Source organism: Coenobita brevimanus, chromosome 65, assembly GCF_032717465.1.
Source record: "Coenobita brevimanus isolate Jiangsu-jjx chromosome 65, ASM3271746v2, whole genome shotgun sequence".
Taxonomy (NCBI): Eukaryota; Metazoa; Arthropoda; class Malacostraca; order Decapoda; family Coenobitidae; genus Coenobita; species Coenobita brevimanus.
In genome coordinates this window covers 9524284-9544694 of record NC_137018.1, presented here as the reverse complement: position 1 = coordinate 9544694, position 20411 = coordinate 9524284, and the positions used below count along the sequence as shown (strand labels likewise).

The 20411-nt window shown below is 42.5% G+C and overlaps 1 protein-coding gene across 1 annotated transcript in view; it reads left to right on the top strand.

The window, feature by feature from the left end:
- LOC145404824 (A disintegrin and metalloproteinase with thrombospondin motifs adt-2-like) overlaps nt 1-9597 on the top strand; it is a 32239-nt gene extending 22642 nt beyond the window's left edge. Inside the window, exons 8-15 of the mRNA XM_080276322.1 lie at nt 22-140; nt 596-735; nt 1984-2089; nt 3055-3192; nt 3983-4142; nt 5556-5645; nt 7433-7584; nt 9176-9597. Coding sequence (XP_080132448.1) covers nt 22-140; nt 596-735; nt 1984-2089; nt 3055-3192; nt 3983-4142; nt 5556-5645; nt 7433-7584; nt 9176-9437 — 1167 coding nt within the window. The 3' untranslated portion in view covers nt 9438-9597. The remainder of the gene's footprint in view (nt 1-21; nt 141-595; nt 736-1983; nt 2090-3054; nt 3193-3982; nt 4143-5555; nt 5646-7432; nt 7585-9175) is intronic.
- Nucleotides 9598-20411: the final 10814 nt, after the last annotated feature.

Genomic DNA, 20411 nt, shown 5'->3' with positions numbered 1-20411 from the left:
TATTTTTATTTTTTATCCCAGGTGAATTTGCTGTACAACTCGCCCTCCTTGGACCTGCACTTCACCATCACCTTGGTCAGGATCCACGTCATAAAAGACTCCGACAAGGGACCCAGCAAGGAGGATGGGGACATTCAGAGGTAGGTCGGGACAACTCTAGTGTACGCTACTATGCAGGCAATCATTAGATAAAGAAAAAAAAATACGATTGAGAGTGGGTCATAAGAGACAGAGTGAGTGCTATCTCATTAAAGCCGTCATCGTCGGGACAGTTCTAGTATACCATTAAAGCTAACGTCATATCAAGACTGAGAATGTAATCCTACTATCATTAATCCTCTTACGACATTATGTAACTGAGAGTGAATCCTGAGAGCCTAGGAGAATTAACCTGACCTCTCCCAAAAGATCACAGAGACATTTAAAAATGCCATCATTAAATTTTGTGGTCGGGACAATTCTAGTATATGGTTCAAGTAAACTCCACGTCAAGATTGAGAATGTTAATGCTGCCACCATTAGTTCTCTTATGAATTTATATAACTAAGAGTGAGTCCTAAGAGCCTGAGAGAGTTAACCTGACCCCTCCCGACAGGTACCTGACCTCCTTCTGTCAATGGCAGAGGAAACTGAACCGACAAATGGGTGTGGACAACGAGGAAACCTGGGATCACGCCCTCATGTTATCTGGACTCGACCTCTACGACGGCAGTCCACAGTACGACGAGGTCATAGGTAGGTGGTGCATGTGGTTAGAGGCTCGTATTAAAAGTGTCATTGCTGACTTTCCAACGCCTACTCGTCAGTGATTTATTTTGCTTATTACTTCTTAACATTATCTTTTCGCATAGACTCGAAGTATGTCATAGTCTGCCTCGCTTCACCTCTTCGTTGGCGGTTTATTTTGCTTATCAAATCTGAGCATCATCTTTTATGGTACTTGCGTCGCTTTAATCTTTACATAATGTGCATCAACCAGCATTGTTAGTGCCATTGCAGGCTTCGAAATACCGCTTAGTTAACGATTTATCTTGGAAACCACATTTTAACATTACTTGTACGTTAATTATCTCGTCTTAATATTCTCATAATTTACACAAATTATATACAATAGGACATTGAGGCATAAATATACAGAATAAATGGCTAAGATGAGGATATTGCAAAATCCCCCCAAACCGGTTAAAATACGGCTTATTCTAATTCTTACACTAAGATATCATAACACACTGCATAACAGCTAACGACATACATGCTGTTAATATGTGATGTAGAGGTTTGGGGAAAGATGTGCCTAAATTCGAGAGAGCTGGAGGAAAGAGCAGTGGGAATTCTAGGGGAATGTCGCACACAGCGCAACGTGACGTCATGGAAAGCCACACCACACATCTGATGGAAATTACCACAGATTTTTGCACATGCCCACATACATGACCCAACCAGTCAAATACAGGGGGAATTGGAGAGACAGGTCAGAAGGGGTTAGGACACGATAGAAAACAAGAAAGGCACGGTGGAAAAAGGAAAAGGCAGGCGTGGAGGGCATAGCGTAAGTGAGCATAAACCGCCCTGCAGTTTGACCTTGTGATAGGTGGGAGTAACGGTGTTAGAATGGTAAGAGACAGCTCTCAGTTTGTGATAGCTGGGAGTGACAGTGTTGGAATGACAAGAGATACAGCACTCAGCAACTGCTTTATGGTATGTGGGAATGTGAAGAAGAGTGTCTGAATGGTATGAAATGCAGTTCTCAGGTCAACTGTGATAGAAAGGAATGAGAAGAGTATTAGAATATGCAGTTCTCAGTCTGACTCCGTGATGTAGAATAATGTTAGAAAGAAATGCATCCCCCAGTTCGACTTTATCATAGTTGGGAGTGAGGCGTGGAATGTGTGAAAGGTGAAGTTAATACGTCAAGTCCTGGACTCCCTGTATACATAAAAATGAATAAATATACACAGATACATAAATTCATCACACATCCAGGTCTGGCGTGGGTTGCTGGGATGTGTCACCCGGCCTACTCATGCACCATCAACGAAGGCACCAGCTTCGAGGCCGTCTACGTCATCGCACACGAGATGGGACACAAGTGAGACTCGGGGGAGATTTTGTCGTACTCTCATTCACCTTCTAAACGCTTCCTCTCTCCACTGGTTTCTTCCATCCGTTCCCAGCACAGCTGGTTCAAATGATAATGTATAATGCCAGCCTCCTAGATAAGTAGTTGTGTCACTTCTCTGCCATTGTCTCACTGTTATTATTTCATGAATATGTATTTTCCAAACAGTAAATTGCAGAATTTATTAACTTATAGAGCTCACTTTCTTCTTGTCTTATCTTGACGATTTTATTCAGCTTACGATAGACCCTTTGAAGGGGAAAGGTTAAATACAACCTTGATAAGCCTCATCAGTACAGGAAGCCTTTCTTAAGCAGGATATAACAAAAAAAAAAAAAAAAAATCCGTGGCACCAAAAATAAAATGAAAAGAACGTCTCCAGGTTTCGTTGGATAAAATATTCAGGAGTGTATTATATTTTCTTCACTTTACTTTGGACCAGAGTTTCCTCTTTTTGCATAATATTTCACTTAGTTCAATGACAGGAAACAGTATAGCGGCTCTGCATCCATTCATTGCAACTCTTTGAAATTAGCATCATATTCTAATGTTAATCTCTTGTTTCAGCTCAGCATTCAAGATGGAGATACGGCAATTTTAGGCTAAGTTAAAGTAAAAGAGTGTATGGGTATTTTTTAAAATTCAAACTTGGCCTAGCTTTTCGTCCTCTTTCAGCTAGTTTCAGGTAGCGCAGTGTCAGATTAGGACAATACCACGGCTCTGCTTTCTTTCCATGGTAATTCTTCCTGACAAACATCAAATTCAAGTGCTTATATATTCTTACAACTCAGCAGTCATGATGAAGATGGAAATTTTAGGAGTTATGGTGAACAGGGTATAACACAGACGTCACGGCTTGGGCATATTCAAGATAGGGATTGGGTGATTATAAGCTAAGATGGAATAAAATGAGCCAGTACGCATGCTCTTCACAGTCTGGGGATGACTCACGACGGTCAGGACGGGGGCAACCGGTGTGACGGCAGCAAATACCTTATGTCCGCCTCAACTGGACCCGGCAAAGTTACCTGGTCATCCTGCTCAAACCGAGAGCTGAAGAAGTTCCTCGACGAGTAAGTTTAATGGCTTTCTTCTTGTAGCTTTGGAGACTCGTAACACCTGTTCCTCTGCGTTTTACTCTGGACTTAACACCTCGACATTCTGTTTAAATATGTGGATCCAAACTTTGTCGACTGAAAAAGAGAAAGAAAAAAAATATGAAATACAGTATTAAGGTGAAACTACACTGTAAATTGCGAAGAAAAAGTGCTCCGTAGCCTCCAGCGCCTTTTCTAGTCCCCGGACAAATAAATTTAAGTTCCTGAACGAGTGAGCTTAAAATTTGTACACATGTGAGTTGAAGTTCCTGGTGGGGTGAGTTTAAGTTCCTGGACGAATGAGTCTAAGTTCGTGGAAGAGTGAGCTCAAGTTCATAGACCTCACCCTCCACCTTCATCACCCTCCACCCTTGACATCACCTCACCTTTGACCTAGCCCTCAGCCCTTGACATCACCTCACCTTTGACCTAGCCCTCAGCCCTTGACTTTACTATGCAACTATCACTTTCCATTTGTTTTTAACTTAACCCTCACCCTAAGTCAGCCTCACTCCTAATCCTGGACCTCAACATCGATCCTAGATTTCACCCTCACCCTCAACCCTCGACCTCACCCCTAATTCACGACCTCTCTATCCATCTTGACCTCAACCTCACCCTCAACCTCACCCCTAGCCCTCGACCTTACCCTCCATCCTAGACATCACCCTCCACGCTCAACCTCACCCTAACCCTCGACCTTACCCCCCCTCCCTAGACATCAACCTCCAAGCTCAACTTCACCGTTGACCTTTTCCCGCTACAGATACGGAATGTCATGCCTTGATGACAGAGACCGAGGACCGCGAACTCTGGAATTTGACTTGGCTGAGCTGCCTGGGGAGACATTCGGGCAGGAGAAGCAGTGCACCTTCGCTGAGGGCAACAACTTCAAGCCTTATGTCACCTCCAAGTCGCCCTACAATGTGAGTGGCCGACAGGGAGGGAGGAAAAGTGTGAGGAAAAGAGGGTGTGTGTGAGGGAGGTAGGAAGAGTTGGAAGGGAGAGTGTGAGGGAGGTAGGGAAAGCTCGAAGGGAGAGAGAGTATAAGGGAGGTAGAGAGAGTTAGAAGGGAAGGAGTGTAAAGGAAATTATGTTATGGAAGACAAACAGAGGATGAGGAAGGTAGGGAGGGGGGTAAGAAGAAGGGAGCATACAAAGGATCCTCGCATGATAATTACAGTTTAAGGGGGGGGAATTGTTTTTTCATCTTTATACAATATTATTAACGTTCAAGTGTGCTAAGTAAAAATGATGATGATAATGACCCAAAAAGGCAGTTAAGAGAGGTCAGACGATAATAATAATGGTGATAATGATGACGGTGACGATGACGATGACAATGACTGAGTGATGACAGAAAGAATAGAAGTTATTACTGGTGGTGAGGCAGAGTTTGTGACAGTATCTATGGTGGTTGTTGGGGCGATAGTTACAGTGCAGTTGGTGGTGATAATGGTAGTGAAGGAGGTGTTGGTGATACTAGTGGGGATGAAGACAATGATGACGATAATGATGGTGTGATGATGGCGTGGACGCTGATGGTGACTAGACTGCTGGTGATAATGGTGATATTGTGATGATGAGAGCGATGGCTGTGATGGTGGTGACAGTGGTGATGGTATGGAAAATGATAGCATTGTCAGTAGTGGACGTGACAGTGAAAAAGGTTAAGGTGTTAATGATTATCGTGATGGTGGTGATTACGATGGTGGTGGGGATGATAATAATCAGTGATTTTGGCTGTGGTGGTAATATATGGCAGGGTTTGTAATTATGGTGGTGGTGATGGTGATGATGATGGTGTTAGTGATTACAGTGGTAGTGGTGATGACAATGGTGGTGGTGACAGAAATGGTATCATAGGAATTTAGCGGTGGTGGCGGTGGTGGCTGTCATAATGGCGGTGGTGTCTTTGATAACGGTGATGATGACAAATTCACTGTGGTGGTAATGGTGATATAAGTGGTTCAAGTGGTGGTTCAGCGGGTGGTGCTGGTGATATATAATAGCAGTGGTGGTGGAAATGATGGTATATGATAGTGGTGGTAATAATAGTAGGTAGTGGTGATGACAGAGGTAATGGAGATAATGGTGTTGGTAATGGCGGTGGTAATTGTGTTAATGGTGGTAACGGTGAGAATGGTGATGATGATGGTGGTATTGGTGATACTAGTGGTATATAATGGTGATGTTGTTGGTAACAGTGATGATAATGATGATGGTAGCAATGGTGATAATGCTGTTGGTGTTGGAGGTGGTGGTGGTACTGGTGGAATGTAATGATGATGATGGTGGTGATAGTGGTAACAGTGATTATGGTGGTGGTGGTGGTGCAGGCTGTGTGTCGGGAGCTGTGGTGCCAGAACACTACCCACGCCCTCAGGACCCATCCGGCGCTAGAGGGCACGACCTGTGGCCTCAAGAAGGTCTGTACTACACATCTTACCACCCACACCTTGATCTTATACTCACCGACACCGACTCGTTTTTACTCTTTTCGGCACGCTCACACACTCGCACTTGTTACTTTCCGCTCAGTCACTCCCGTTTGCCCGTTTGACCTCACTCACTCACTCGCACTTACTCCTTCCAGCTCACTCACACACTCGCCCTTTCTAGTTTCAACTCATTCATTAACACTTACTCCAGCTCACTAGCACTTAATCATTCGTACTCACTTGTTTCAACTCACATTCACTATACCTTACTCAGTTGCACTCCAACTCACTCATGATCACTAGTACTCACTCATTTTATCATTCATATTTGCTCACTTCAGCTTCCTAACACTCACCCACTCATTCACTCACACTTGCTCACTGGTGCTGTCTCACACTTCGGTTGAAATCTGCATTTAGGCTACACCAGCATTCACTCACGCTCTTACTGGCTTCTGCCCTCTTCACACTCTAAACAGCACTCACTCGCAAAGTTTCTGCACTCAGCTGGCACGCTGGCTGCTCAGTATGCACTTTGCTCCCACTTGAAATGTATAATTTGTCTGTCGTGGCATCACTTGGAAGGGAAGGAAAGGGAGGGGAAGAAGGGAGGAGAAAGGAAAGAAGGAAATGGAAAGAAGGGAACAAGTTACTATAGAGTTGTCAGATGAAGGATGGCAGTCCCATGGCGAGACCTGGGAAAGGGAAGCGAGAAGGGAAAGGAAGGAAATGTAAGATGACTAAATTATTTTGATAAGAAAGAACATTCGCATAGTTAGAACACTAGTCAGTGCTAAACAAACTTGTCTTTCGCACGCATTTAGATATCTGGCGTTATATCCGTTGGGTTTCTAGATTTTTTTTTTCCTGTTTCCGATGAGTTCCTTAGTTCTTAACTCCTTAGCCCAAGGGTATCGAAGTTAAATAATAGTCTAAGGCCTAGTTGACAATAAAATATAAGGTAGTTTACGTCCTTGAGTTGAATGGGTAAAAGTGAGCCTGTCATGTCCAGTGAGGGAAAAGGAACCACACTGAGATAGTTTGATCGTTTATATGATTTAGCATCGACCATACCTTAATCTTTATATGCCAGAGAGGAATGAAAAGGGAGACTTTTTGTTCTGGGGAAAATGAATATAGGTTATTCATATTTTTTCTTTTGTTAAGGAACTTATAGCTACTCCTACGGACAAACAAGTAACGGTTTAATACATTCTGCAAGGACAGCTCACTGCTGGCAGCACACACGTGAGAAAGAACAAATCGCTTTACCAGGTGACGCAGTTTTTAGTTTCTTCATGCTTCTACCACACTACTTTAATTACTTTAGAAAAGGTCTATCATTTTAAAGGAGTTTATTAAAACTATATCTACCCCGTCCGGCTTGTGGAGTCCATGGGGAATAAATGGCAAGAATATTAGACTTCCCCGGTGTTAATTAACTTTATTCCCTTCCATTCGAAGACGTAATTTTCATTTTACTTAAACTGTCATCAGAAGATTTATTCAAGTTGGAAATAACCGTCTGGAGATTGCAAGAGCAGAAAACGTGGCTCAGGGCCTTATTCTGATATGAGAGACATCGCAGGATATTTTTCTTAGTGATTATGATGTGTTGCACATTGACGTTCTCTTATAAGTCTAGTATCGACATGGGTTGCTTAAGTGACGTGCTAGTAATACTCAAAATAAATCACTAAGAAAGACGTGCTACAAATCCTCCTGACCTCACGAGCATGTAATCTTCAGTAATCCTCTTTGTTTCTTGCCGGCAGCACTGCATCAACGGGCAGTGTGTACAGAAAGAGAACCGAATCACACCTACCCCACCGCCCACCATCAAGACCACCACCACCAGTGCGCCTAGGGACAGGGGAGGCACGGGGCTCACTGGCATCTTAAGGAGGATCAGGGACTTGTTCAGAAAGTGAGTGAGACTAAGATAAGGAAAGACTTCAGTATGAGTGGATATTTTCAAGATTGCGGCTGGCTATCACTGACCCTGGGAGGTATTACCATAGCATCTTGAGGAGAATCAGAGAATTGATCAGTATGTGGCTGTCACTGACATAAGAAAAGGTGATCTAAGCATGTGTGGATAGTCTTGCATATAGTAGGTGGCTAGCTAATACTGATTCTAGGAGGTACTACCAAAACAGTGATATGCGGCTACAAACACAGTCATTCAGTCGTAGGCAGGGAACTCAACCGCAAGTACACAGAAGTCAAAGTCCAAGCTAAGATGCCCTCACATTACACAGGTCTTGGTGGATAGATAATTTTCATGTTCTGCTTACTGTGCGTATCCGCATGTCGTGAAGGTGAGTAAAATGGAAGGAGTGGTCGGGCCGGGAGGCATATACTGTGACAAATAATTATTTCCATACTGCGAGCCATTAAACCATTGCGCGCTAATTTTTCTCTTCCCATGCTGATCGCTCGTTTTTTTTTTTTTTTTACTTAACACCTAACCTGCCCACACTAGCCCAACAACCTAAAGAGACTAACCAAATCTTGCCTAATCCAACCCACCAGTAGCAGATTAACCTAATCTAACTTAACCTAACTGTAAAAGATGAAATGTCCAACTCTACTACAGTACCCAATGTGCGACCGAGGATCCCACTGCCTCCGCAAGAACAACCCCGTCAAAGATCACAGCATCCTCGGATCGAGTTCCGCGCCTACCCAGGGTCCAGTACAGCTAGACAGTCTGGGTGTGCAGTGTTAACAAGTGTGAATGAAGACTAAGAGAACAAAAACATTTAGATCTCGCGAAGGACGTAACAGCTTAAACGCTCGAGTTAAAAGAGTAACAGTCCATTAAATTCCAGCTGGTGAGTGTAATTACAGAAGCTGCTACAGTATACTGTAATCAGGAGGGAAGACAAACCATTTAATGATCTCGGTTCCTATTTTACGTGATAAATAAATCTCCAGAACAGTTAACTGTTAAGTGAGATTGTTTTATTCTTCGTATTTTTCCATTTTGAGTCACTCTAGTTTAGTAGGGAAAAGATGGTACCTGTTTTAATGAAGGCAAACGCATGTACAGGAAGTCTTCTACATAATGTTAGATATTATGGTTTGTGTAATATTCAGAATTAAATTTAATGACGCTGAAGAGAAGAATACATGTAGTGGCACAGTGCGCCTCGCGTGGAGCAGATGCAGCGCCCACCCGGGGGCCAAACTTCTTCCTGTTTCCCTCGGCCTCGTCGTGGGAATGACCTGGTCCGAACCTGGTGAGGCGCTGTCTACCACAAGGGGACGGTGGATCACTACATGGTGTATGTAATGTAGTTTAACCGTGGGATGGCAAAACAAGATCAGTTGTTTACCCGCGGTCGACGGGTTTGCTTTGCCAGACAGACTGGAGTTAAGCAAGAGCATCATCATCATCGTAATCATCATTAACAACAACAACAACAGGGCTTAATAATTATCTGAATAAATAATAAATTTACGTTCCTCCGCCATGGTACCATCTTTAATAATGAACCTCCCTTTTCATGCAGGTATCTGTACTTGCGGCGAGATGTGTCCGAGGTTGTGTTTACGTCCCGGTGGCGAGTGACACCGGTGACCCCATGCTCGGCAGAGTGCGGCGGGGGATGGCAGGAAGGCCGGGTGATGTGCATGGGGGCGGAGGGCAGGGAGGCTCTAACTGACCACTTCTGTGACATCAACTCCCGCCCTCCCGCCAAGACATCCTGCAACACGTCACCCTGCACCACACTCGCACAAGGATCCCACACTCTGTCATACCCTGCTGGCTGACCTCTCATTCAACTCTAGTTATTCTTCACTAAACTCTTCCTCAGTTCTCCTCCATCCTGTCCTTTTCTTGTTCTATACTACTCTCTTCATTTCGTATTTCTCACTAAAGGTTCCACCACACACGTACAGGGATTTCACACTGTCTCCTTGCCCTTCAGCCAGCTTCTCTTACCTCTGTAGTTCTTATCTTCCATTAAATTTTCTCATTCATATTTCTCATTAGACTCTCCTTACTTTGTGTCACTTCGCTCTCCTTCCCGTCCTCCGATATTTCATCAAACTATCTAGCAAACGTGTATATGGACACCATCTGCACTTCCCTGCTCGCTGACTTCTGCCTTTCTTGTCTTTTCTTTCTTGTTCTACTCTTCCTCACTTCTCTTTCCTTTCTGTTCTTTCTCATCTCCCATTAATCTCTCCATCACAGTCGGCCAGGTACCTTACACTCTTCTTTGTCGACGGACGTTTCATGCTTTACTAGTCTCGTATATCTTATCAAAACTTTCTTTTCTTTTTTTAATATTCTCATTCCTCTCTCTCTCTCTCTCTCTCTCTCTCTCTCTCTCTCTCTCTCTCTCTCTCTCTCTCTCTCCATCACCACACACTGTGATCAAAGGGCTAAGCAGGGGAAATAAACAAGTTGTGCTGTGTACTCCCTCCTGCGTAAGCTCCACCAAGAGAAATATATTGTAATGTAGTGCTGTTAGGTGAAATTTTACAAAGTTAGGTGTAGCACATAGCAAGTTACAATATTTTGTGTCACTCGGGAACTTTGTGATATACTCGTTTGGTAAATACCATTACTACTGGAATCTCCGAAGGGCGAAGAGATGTTGTCAGACATGGGATGATTGCAAGTCATGATAATTTCTTGGTTACAATTACAAGGTCGGATGCAATCATTGCGATTACGAATGCTGCTACATGCCATGTAATCATCATTAGAATCAAAAGCATTTCTGACAGGAATGCACACACACACACACACACACACACACACACAAATCATTGTGCTTTGAAACTAAGGTGGCTTTAGTTATATATTTAATCAACAATATATATATATATATATATATATATATATATATATATATATATATATGTGTGTGTGTATATATATATATATATATATATATCATCTCATGAGCCGTTTGAGTGTCCACTGCAGGACCGGCCTATCCCTACTGAAGTGGGGACGATACAGCCAATGTATCTCTACCAAGTGGCTTAGGCTGTCTGGTAGAGATTGTATGTTGGGTGATAAGTGCTTGTAAGTGTAATTGTAGTGTTGTAGTGGCTTTGGATGTGTGTGTAGTCTGTGAACCAAGTGTAATCGGCCCGCGCAAGCCGACTGGGTGCAAGCATACTTTATAGTATGCGACACTGGTTCAAACACAGCACCTCTGATATGGCAAAAAATTATCTAAAAATTATCTAAAAGAGTTGTGTGTACAACCGATATGAGTAGTTAGCTGACAGATTAACCCTGCATGAAAAGAACACAGGTAAATTTTGAGTTTGAAATGAATGCTAAAATAATATTTATAACTGAAGCTACATTTAGATACACCGGTATGTATACTGTAATCAGGTAAACATGATTATGTTTCAAATGAGTTCGATCACGATTACGAATTCTTTGAGAAAATTGTGGTTGCAATCGATTACTTTTACGATTACTTGAAACTGTAACTAACTGATTACGAATACGGACAGCCATTACCCCATGGGTATGGGGGGTGAAGGGCATTGCAATGTGTCGGATGTGTTTACTTCTATATGTATTAGTTTCACCTCGGAGCAAAGCTATGGTTTCTCTGCTCCTAATCATTATCCGAGCCCTCCTTAAATGATTAATGCAACAAATTCTAGACTCTTATAATTCACGTGTTTATCAGTCTGCGTCCGAACATTGCAGGGTGAATGCCTTGCGATGTTGTACGATCTATATAGGCCTACCTTTTATCCAAGTTTGGACTTTTGCTATGAACGTGAACGCATATAGGTGGGATGGTTTAATCCGTAATATTCACAACATTGGTGCGCTTTTCCACATTTGAATCTGGGACAGTACTTGTATGTATCGAAGGTCTGATGGTTTGTGCAACTGACAACCTTGTCATTCTCACATATTAATGTGATGTTAAGACGAATGAACGGATCGCCTATTACTAACTAAAGTTACCAGGTAACTGTGATACTTCTATGTTGGACAATGTAGTCAGACCTGTGCCAACACACTGGTGTCATCCCACGTTCAAGTGTGGTATACTGTACTGTACATACGGAGATGGAACAGGGCCAGCGCTCTGATTGCTACCTGGTTGCGGTAGGTATGACTGTAAGCTTCATGAGGCCGATGTCGGCTGGTTCTGGAACTCGGTAGCTGGAGCAACACACAACTGCTCAATTCCTATTTCTGTTTCTACCCACATCATTGTGTTGAGAAATTTACCAGACAACAGAACAAGGCACATGACGCACGTGTTGTTTTTTCTTTGTATGCCTAACAACTGCCACCTGCTTTAGCGAAATGACGTCCGAAAGAAAATGATACAATATCATTTGCTCACATCCACTCTCTCAGGCGTTGTGCATGACAGTGAACACCATGCCAGCTTTTAGCACACGCAGTATATGTACAGTTGTGATTATTATTATTTTTTTTTAACACTGCCTCCAAACTTTGTCAAAACCTCGCGACATAGTCACGTATGCATTGGTATCTTGTGGATACACATCTCTAGGCATAAACACTCTATTGCCTGAACTGTCGCGGAGATGAAGGAATCAGAGGACACCTCATCTTTTCAGCGTGTATGACAACACAGTGAGTAATGTATGGAGGTATGGTGGCCTCCCAAACACCAAAGCAAGGTTAGACTCAGTCCACTAAAAACACTGCTGAGATTTGTCCAATGATTTATGTAACATCATAAAACACACACACACACACACACACACACACACACACACACACACACACACACACACACGACTTCCTTTGGACAAAAGCTCTCACAATGATAAGGGTAACAACGCTGCATGGAGAGGTAGCCGCGCATTGCAAAGTACATTTCATATTAACCAGTAACATTTTATTAGATAGGAACCCTTGATGTGTCAAAGCATTAATGACCGCAATTGTAATGTCAGTTACATATATTGTATGTTGATATGACTGGGAATATATACTTTATATGGTACAGTATAGATATGACAAGAACAGCATGGGTAATAAGTTCAGAGAGAGATGGGAAAAATTTACAAACTGTCCAATAAAAAAGGAGTAAGATAATCCCAAATGTGTTTTATTTAATACCAGTCAGGATAAAATCAGGGAACAGCACAAGCAGTTTAAAAAATCTTGAGACTAAAACTTAACACTCAAATCATGAATGAGATGGCAAGACTATATATATATATATATATATATATATATATATATATATATATATAATATATATATATATATATATATATATATATATATATATATATATATATATATATATATATAATTTAAAGATCATTTATGGAATGCCTTTGGTTACTGAATTGTATTAACCTGCAACACACGTTACAGAATGCAGCCAGTAAAGATACACAGAAACAAAGGCGAGACCCCTTGTCATGTGCATAAGAAATTTTCGTATAAAATTTGGGGCTGCCTCTCCCTTCGCAACACCATAAACAAAGAAACAGTATGAGCAGTTACACAAATATTAACCATCTAGAGCCGAATGTCTCCCACGGGTGTCATTTCAGCTCATTATGAAACCTTAAATAAAGAGGCAACCCTCAGGTAAGGGCCTATGAGCCTCGCCACTATGAGGCGATAGCCGAAGAGCTGTACCTTCCCCACAAAATCACACGTGCTTTAAAGGGTTAAGTGAACATATGTTTTGATTAATTCAGACCCATGTCGTGTTTTGTGTTGGCACATGGGCGTCACACAGATTCAAGCACTAGTTAAGGATGAAGAGACTATTATTAACACTCTGAGGCTCCTATGACGCACTCTAATTGGAACAAAATAGTCTGGCGTAAACTGATATAGATTACTTGAGACGTCTTGATAATGAGGGGGTTATTGGACACACTGTCACGTGAATAAAATCGTCTGGTGTCAGCTGGAATAGAATACAAAACCATAAGAGGGTTCGTATGACAGAGGTTTGTATAATTCATATATTGCACTGCAATGGTGCCTGACTATTCGCTAACCAGCATATTGCCGTTATGACCTGGACTAGGATGCACTCAGCTTTTGTTTTGCTTTTTGCATCTTAATTTTTCTAATTGCAGATTATAGTATGCTTTATACTATATAAAAAAAAAATCGTGCTTGTAGAATGGCAGTATTACTGCATGACAGTAACATAATGTTTTGTACAGTACACGCAATTGATATTTCATTGTAATATGAAAACAGTAATACACCGCATAACGTTATATAAGCTATAACCATTTATGTCTTAAGTGATTCAGCCTGATATCGATACCGGTAATTCCAAATAACATTTGTATTAGATAGCCCAGAAGTCAAGAAATAACATGCTGAATCTACCGTATTTCCTTTTTTCTTTTTTCTTTTTTTTTTGGCCAAGTTAGAGTTAAAAGAATATAAGCACTTTCGGACACCTTATGGGAGGTGGAATTACGGCCGGTGCTAAGGGACGGTCCCACCAACAAAGGAGTCGCGAAGAACGTATCCAAAAAATGATTTTAGTTTTTATCTGACCAATGCAAGTGTTATTTAAAACAGCTAGTACTTCTTTATTTCTTTTATTGTGATTTTGGGCATACATTACCTTACATATCTTATGACAAAAGGTGCATGATTAAGTATTATTGATCTGCAGAGGACGTCTACAGATTTCCTCCTCTCTCTGTGATACTAACTTCCCTAGAAATGAGAAATGACAGCGATGACAAATGTATGGGTTATTAGTTTAACATGAAAGATTAAAGTTATTTCTCTTACGCTTGAAATATTTTATACTTGCCAGCGGTTAGAATACACAAACTGGAGTGACGCCCTTCCCATTAGATTCCAAGAGACAAAGAGGCTTGTCAGTCATGCCGTAATACTACCAGGGAAGTAGGCTGGTCATTTACTTTTAACTATACTGGTTTTACGGAAGCCTAGACCCGGGCCCCTACGCCTCAGAGGGGACTTGCTGTTCCCGTTTTAATTTGTCTTGAGATTACCAAGAGATGTCCCCCCTCCCCGAGCAAAAGTTCACCGAGTTCCTTGCTACCTGTGACAATGCACTGTGATAATGAACTATCGATAGTGACAGTAATATGAAACACACAACGAGAGAATATGAGAAGGAAGAATGCTGTCATTTGGGAAAGAATGAGACACGGAAGACAGAATACAATATTGGCAAAGGATTGTCGGCGAACTTTTGCTCATGGTTATACAACTGTGGACCGTAATACTAAGCCACTTTTACGCTAGTCAGTTATGAAACTCTGACATAATGAGTTTCGAATGTAACTGCACTCTCACGTTACCTATCATAATGCAATGGATCGATAATTTGTGTTCACAACTGTACATGCAGTGGTTCCCAAGCAGCTTCACAATTTAACCTCGACAGTACAATAACACTGTTATTATTAACATTAGTCTGACTATAAACAGATGATTTCTGTTTTCTTTTATTATATTAAGAAAGTCCACTAGCATTGAAGGGATTAATGAAGGTTATATTCAATATATTTAGATTGAAAAGTCTATCGTAAACTGAACGAAATGGTCTGGAGATATCAAGAAAATAAAAATATCGTCAGGATGAAGGAGTTAAGTACTAGAACGAAGGTCATCCATCCATTATCTATTCCTTTCCTGTACCACTGGGAGCGTAAGGACCCGTGGCTAGGTTACTCAGTCCTGACACTCAGGCGAGAATGATAAGTCTTCCCCCCCCCCCCCGTGGTAAAACAAAAGATGTAAAACCCAACCACCCCTCAAATTTAAATTTTAATGTGCTCCTTCTGGTTGAATCCAGTGGCATATTCTTAGACCATACTCTGATCGGTTATGGAGGCTCCCTAATACCTCTTCCTTGCCAGTTCCTTTGTCCATACGGCGCTTTAATCATCTCCTGTATGTTAATAATGCAATTTATATTGATATTTCAAAGGCATAGGTAATATGCAGGAGAAGGCTAAAGTGTAATCTGCAAAATAAAATCGCTAAGGAGGAGGTCTTAGTAAGCTTAGTCTGTTCTTGCTACCTCCAGACGTTTACAATCAACTTTGCAAATGCTTTTCGAATCGGAGAACTCTCTTACACTGAACAGACTCGTTTGGTAGCACCAAGAATAAAGCTACCCACGTCATCAGGGTGAAGAGGACGTTTGAGTTACATGATTAAATACAGTATTAGAGTGCCGTAATATGTGTTCTAAAAATATCGGGTTTGGCCTTAATTGTGTTTGCCTGCCGCCGTAAGATGCCCCTGATGGTGTTTACCCAGGCTTTAGCGTCCACTGAACTGTTGGCCCTTATGTGGTAGGTTTGCTCTGGACTTATCCGTCCGTCTTTCGTGGTTTTGCTGCCCTTAAATGTCAAACAATTACCTTCGTCGTACACTTTAAGGCACACACTGTCCATAAGAATACTCGAGTAGAAGGTCATTCTTCCTTGATGAGGCAGCTTCTTGGCTAAAATAAAGTGAAATTCAGTCAGTACGGCAAACAGTTCCCTGTTGCGTAGTGACCCTTCTTCTGTAAATTGGATCCAGCCAGTTCGTAACGCTGGCCCATAATCTTGTGGTAAGAGGGGACACTCAGTTATGTCCTCAAATGTGAGCTGCGTGTTTGCGCTTGCTACGGAACTGTGCAGAACATCTAATGCTCGCTGATACAGTGGTTCATGTGGGTCATGCATTTGCATAGAAGTTAAGGTACATTTATAATTTTGTATGTGTGTCATTACTCCAAGTAACTGGTCTCTTAAAGGAATAATGGAAGCGTGGTGAAGACACTTTGACTGCTCCACCAAGAACTCTTTGTATACCTTGAAGTGGTCGCATTTATCCACAAAAGCTTCTGCAAGCTGTCTGGTGGTGTCAGCTCTATCGATTTCCCATTTGAATACTAAGCGATGGAATTCATAGACCCTTTCCATTGCAGCAAGAAGCCGAGAGCTCTCTGCTATGGTTGACAACGACTTCACTAGTGCTTCTAGCTTAGCGATGTGTTGTTCCTCGTCTTTCTTCAACTTTGTAATTCTTGGATCGCACTGGGTGTTTGGCACAATGGAATGTGACTCTGGCTCTAAGTGGACACTCATATCAAGGTACCCACTGTCTGAACATGGTCTTTCCTGGGTCAGAGGCTTTTTTATATGCAAAGCACTATCAAGGTACCAACAGTCTGAACATGGTCTTTCCTTGATCAGAGGCTTTTCTTTATGCAAACCACTCATATCAAGGTACCCACTTTCTGAACATGGTCTTTCATGGGTCAGGGTTTTTAGTGTCGCCGAGCCACTCATATCAAAGTAACCACTATCTGAACTTGGTCTAACCAGGTTCAGGGTAATTTCTGTCGACGAACAACTCATATCAAGGTAACCACTGTCTGAACTCAATCTCTCTTGGTTTTGGGGCTTTTGTATCTGCAAGCCACTCATTTCAAGATACCCACTGTCTGAATGTGGTCTCTCCTGCTTCAAAGGCTTTTGTATCTGCATGCCACTCATATCGAGGTACCCGCTATCTGAACATGGTCTCTCCTGATTCAGGGTTTTTTGTGTCGACGAGCGAAGTGGTGCGTTGGTGATGCTGCTTAACTGTTGTTGACCCATTATCAAAGGTTCGGGTAGTGATTCAAAATTAGTGTAATTACTCCTCTGAAGCTTACGTGGTATGATCTGAACAGAATGATAAGATCCCAGATGCTTAACCAAGGGTTCTTTGTAATGAAGAGCTTCCCTCTGAGATACTGGTTGTGGTTCATTGCATGGTGCTAATGTGTCATCCAGGAACTCGTGGGAGGAAGTGTGATTTGTTGTAGAAGTGTTCATGCAGACATTATACATAAGTACTGACGAAGAGGTTGAGTTTAAGGAGAGTGTCTCTTTACAATCATGGTCTGTGGGCAGCTTTGATCCTAAGTCTTGAGAAGGGCCGGGAGATGGAGACCACTCACGGTTGTCGCCGTGCCCTGACTCTGATTCGTGCCAAGATGATGGATGAATATCATGACATCCATGCTGAAAAGCATGGGTATCTTCTAATGGCCATCTTTCAGCTTGCTGGCTTAGCCGTCTGCGGAAAACATATAAATTATGAATATTAACAATGCATGTGGGATGGAAATGAAAATATTCTTGTATTCATTGCTCTTCATCCCTACGCTTTGGCAAAGAACAGCAGTTTCCTAACCTGGGAGATTGGATAGAATCAGCAACTTCACATCCCTCTACCAATCACTCATATCGGTGCCACTGTGGCGGAATTTTTTTTTTTTTTTTTTTTTTATGCGAGGAAGAAGGAACCAAAGGCCATGAGCCCGCAGTAACAGTTCCCTCCAAGAGAAAAACAAAATACAATAGAGAGCCAAATTCAAGATCCGATCATTTTGAGATGCCTGGACACACTGCGTTTGAAAGACTGGAGATCATAGGCAGGAGGAAATACAGACAGAGGGAGACAGTTCCAGAGCTGACCTGTTGCATGAATGAAAGACTGGGAGTAACGGTTAACTCTTGCATTAGAGAGTTGGACAGAAAAGGGATGAGAGTTTGCTGCCAGACGGGTGCTACGCGCCCGTCGTAGAGGTGGAGGAATGCAAGCAGACAGTTCAGAGGAGCAGTGACCATTAAAGTAGCGATAGAAAAGAGATAAAGATGCAACAGTGCGGCGAAGAGACAGAGGTTGAAGGGAGTCAGTAAGAGGAGGAGAGTTAATGAGACGAAAAGCCTTTGACTCCACCCTATTGAGAAGAGCTGTATGTGGGGAGCCTCCCCACACATGAGAGTTGTACTCCACACAGGGGCGGATAAAACCCCTGTATAGAGTCAACAATTGTGCAGGGGTAAAGAAAGAGCGGAGTCGGCTTAGCACACCCAATCTCTTGGAAGCAGATTTTACAAGAGATGTAATATGATCTTTCCAAGATAAGTCCCGAGTAAATGAAACCCCAAGCATGTTCAAGGATGATGCAGGATTAATCTGAATATTATTAAACATTAGTGGGTATACCTGTGGAAGATTTTGTCGGGTTGATAGGTGTAAGAACTGAGTCTTAGAAGCATTAAAGACAACCATATTATTTTTACCCCAGTCAGAGATATGAGCCAAGTCAGACATTAGGTGTGCCATAGCCTCATCCCTTGTTTCTTGAAGTAACTGTTGAGATGGGCGTTGCGGGAACCGAATGGAAAGGTGAAGGGTGGAGTCATCAGCGTATGAGTGGATAGGGTTAGATGTACAGCTTAGAAGATCATTGATGAATAACAGGAAGAGAGTTGGCGATAGGACAGAGCCCTGAGGAACACCACTGTTGATAGATCTAGGAGAAGAACGATGGCCGTCTACGACAGCAGCTATAGAACGACCAGAAAGGAAGCTAGCGATGAAGGTACAGATAGAAGGATAGAAACCGTAGGAGGGCAGTTTGGAAATTAAAGATTTGTGCCAGACTCGATCGAAAGCCTTTGAGATGTCAAGTGCAATGGCAAAGCTTTCGCCAAAGTCCCGAAAGGAGGATGACCAGGAGTCTGAAAGGTAGGTGACAAAGATCGCCAGTGGAGCGTCCCTGACGGAACCCATACTGACGATCGGAAAGAAGGTTGTGATAGGAAAGATGCCTTAAAATTTTTTTATTAAGAATTGACTCGAAAACTTTTGAAATACAGGACATTAAAGCAATTGGACGATAGTTGGAGGGTTGGGAGTGGTCACCCTTCTTTGGGACTGGCTGAATGAGAGCAAACTTCCAGCAAGAAGGAAAGGTACAAGTTGACAGACAAAGGCGAAATAGTTTGCCTAGGCAGGGTGTAAGCACAGAAGCACAGTTTTTGAGAACAACAGGAGGGACCCCATCAGGCCCATATGCCTTGTTAGTACTGAGGCCAGTAATGGCAGAAAATACATCAACTGAAGAAATTTTAATGTCAGCCATGAGGAAGTCAGAGGGGGGAAGTGATGGAGGAACAGCACCGGAATCGTCTAAGGTGGAATTGGAGGAGAAAGTCTGTGCGAAGAGATCTGCTTTATCAGTAGAAGAAATAGCTACAGAACCATCAGAGTAGAAAAGAGGAGGGAAGGATGATGAGGTAAAGTTGTTAGAAAGATTTTTGGCAAGATGCCAGAAGGAGCGGGAAGAATTTGAGTTGGAGAGTTGAGAGCATTTAGTATGGATGAAATTATTTTTAGTAGAGCGAAGAACAGACTTAGCACAATTCCGGGCAGAAACGTAAAGATTATGTGATTCAGGGGTGGGTTGGCTCCGGTACCTTTTGTAGGCCTTCTCCTTGTTGCGGACAGCATTAGAACAAGCGTGATTAAACCAAGGCTTTCTTGCGTTAGTCAAAGGATATGAGAAAGGAATGTATGCTTCCATGCCCGAGAAAATAACCTCCGTAATGCGCAAGGCACACTCAGATGGCTCACGGCCATGGAAGCAATAATCATTCCAGGGAAAATCAAAGAAGTACTGCCTGAGGGCCTCCCAGTCCGCAGCTCCAAAATGCCAGAGACGACGTTTCCCTGGAGGGTCCGCAGGCCGTACTGGAGCGATAGGACAGGTTAAGGTAATAAGGTTGTGATCGGAGGAGCCCAACGGAGAGAAAAGATTAACAGAGTAAGCAGAAGGATTAGTTGTGAGGAAGAGGTCAAGTATGTTGGAGCTCTCTCCAAGGCGGTCAGGGATACGGGTAGGGTGCTGTACAAGCTGCTCTAGGTCATTAAGGATAGAAAAGATGTAGGCTTGTTCACCAGGTGGATCC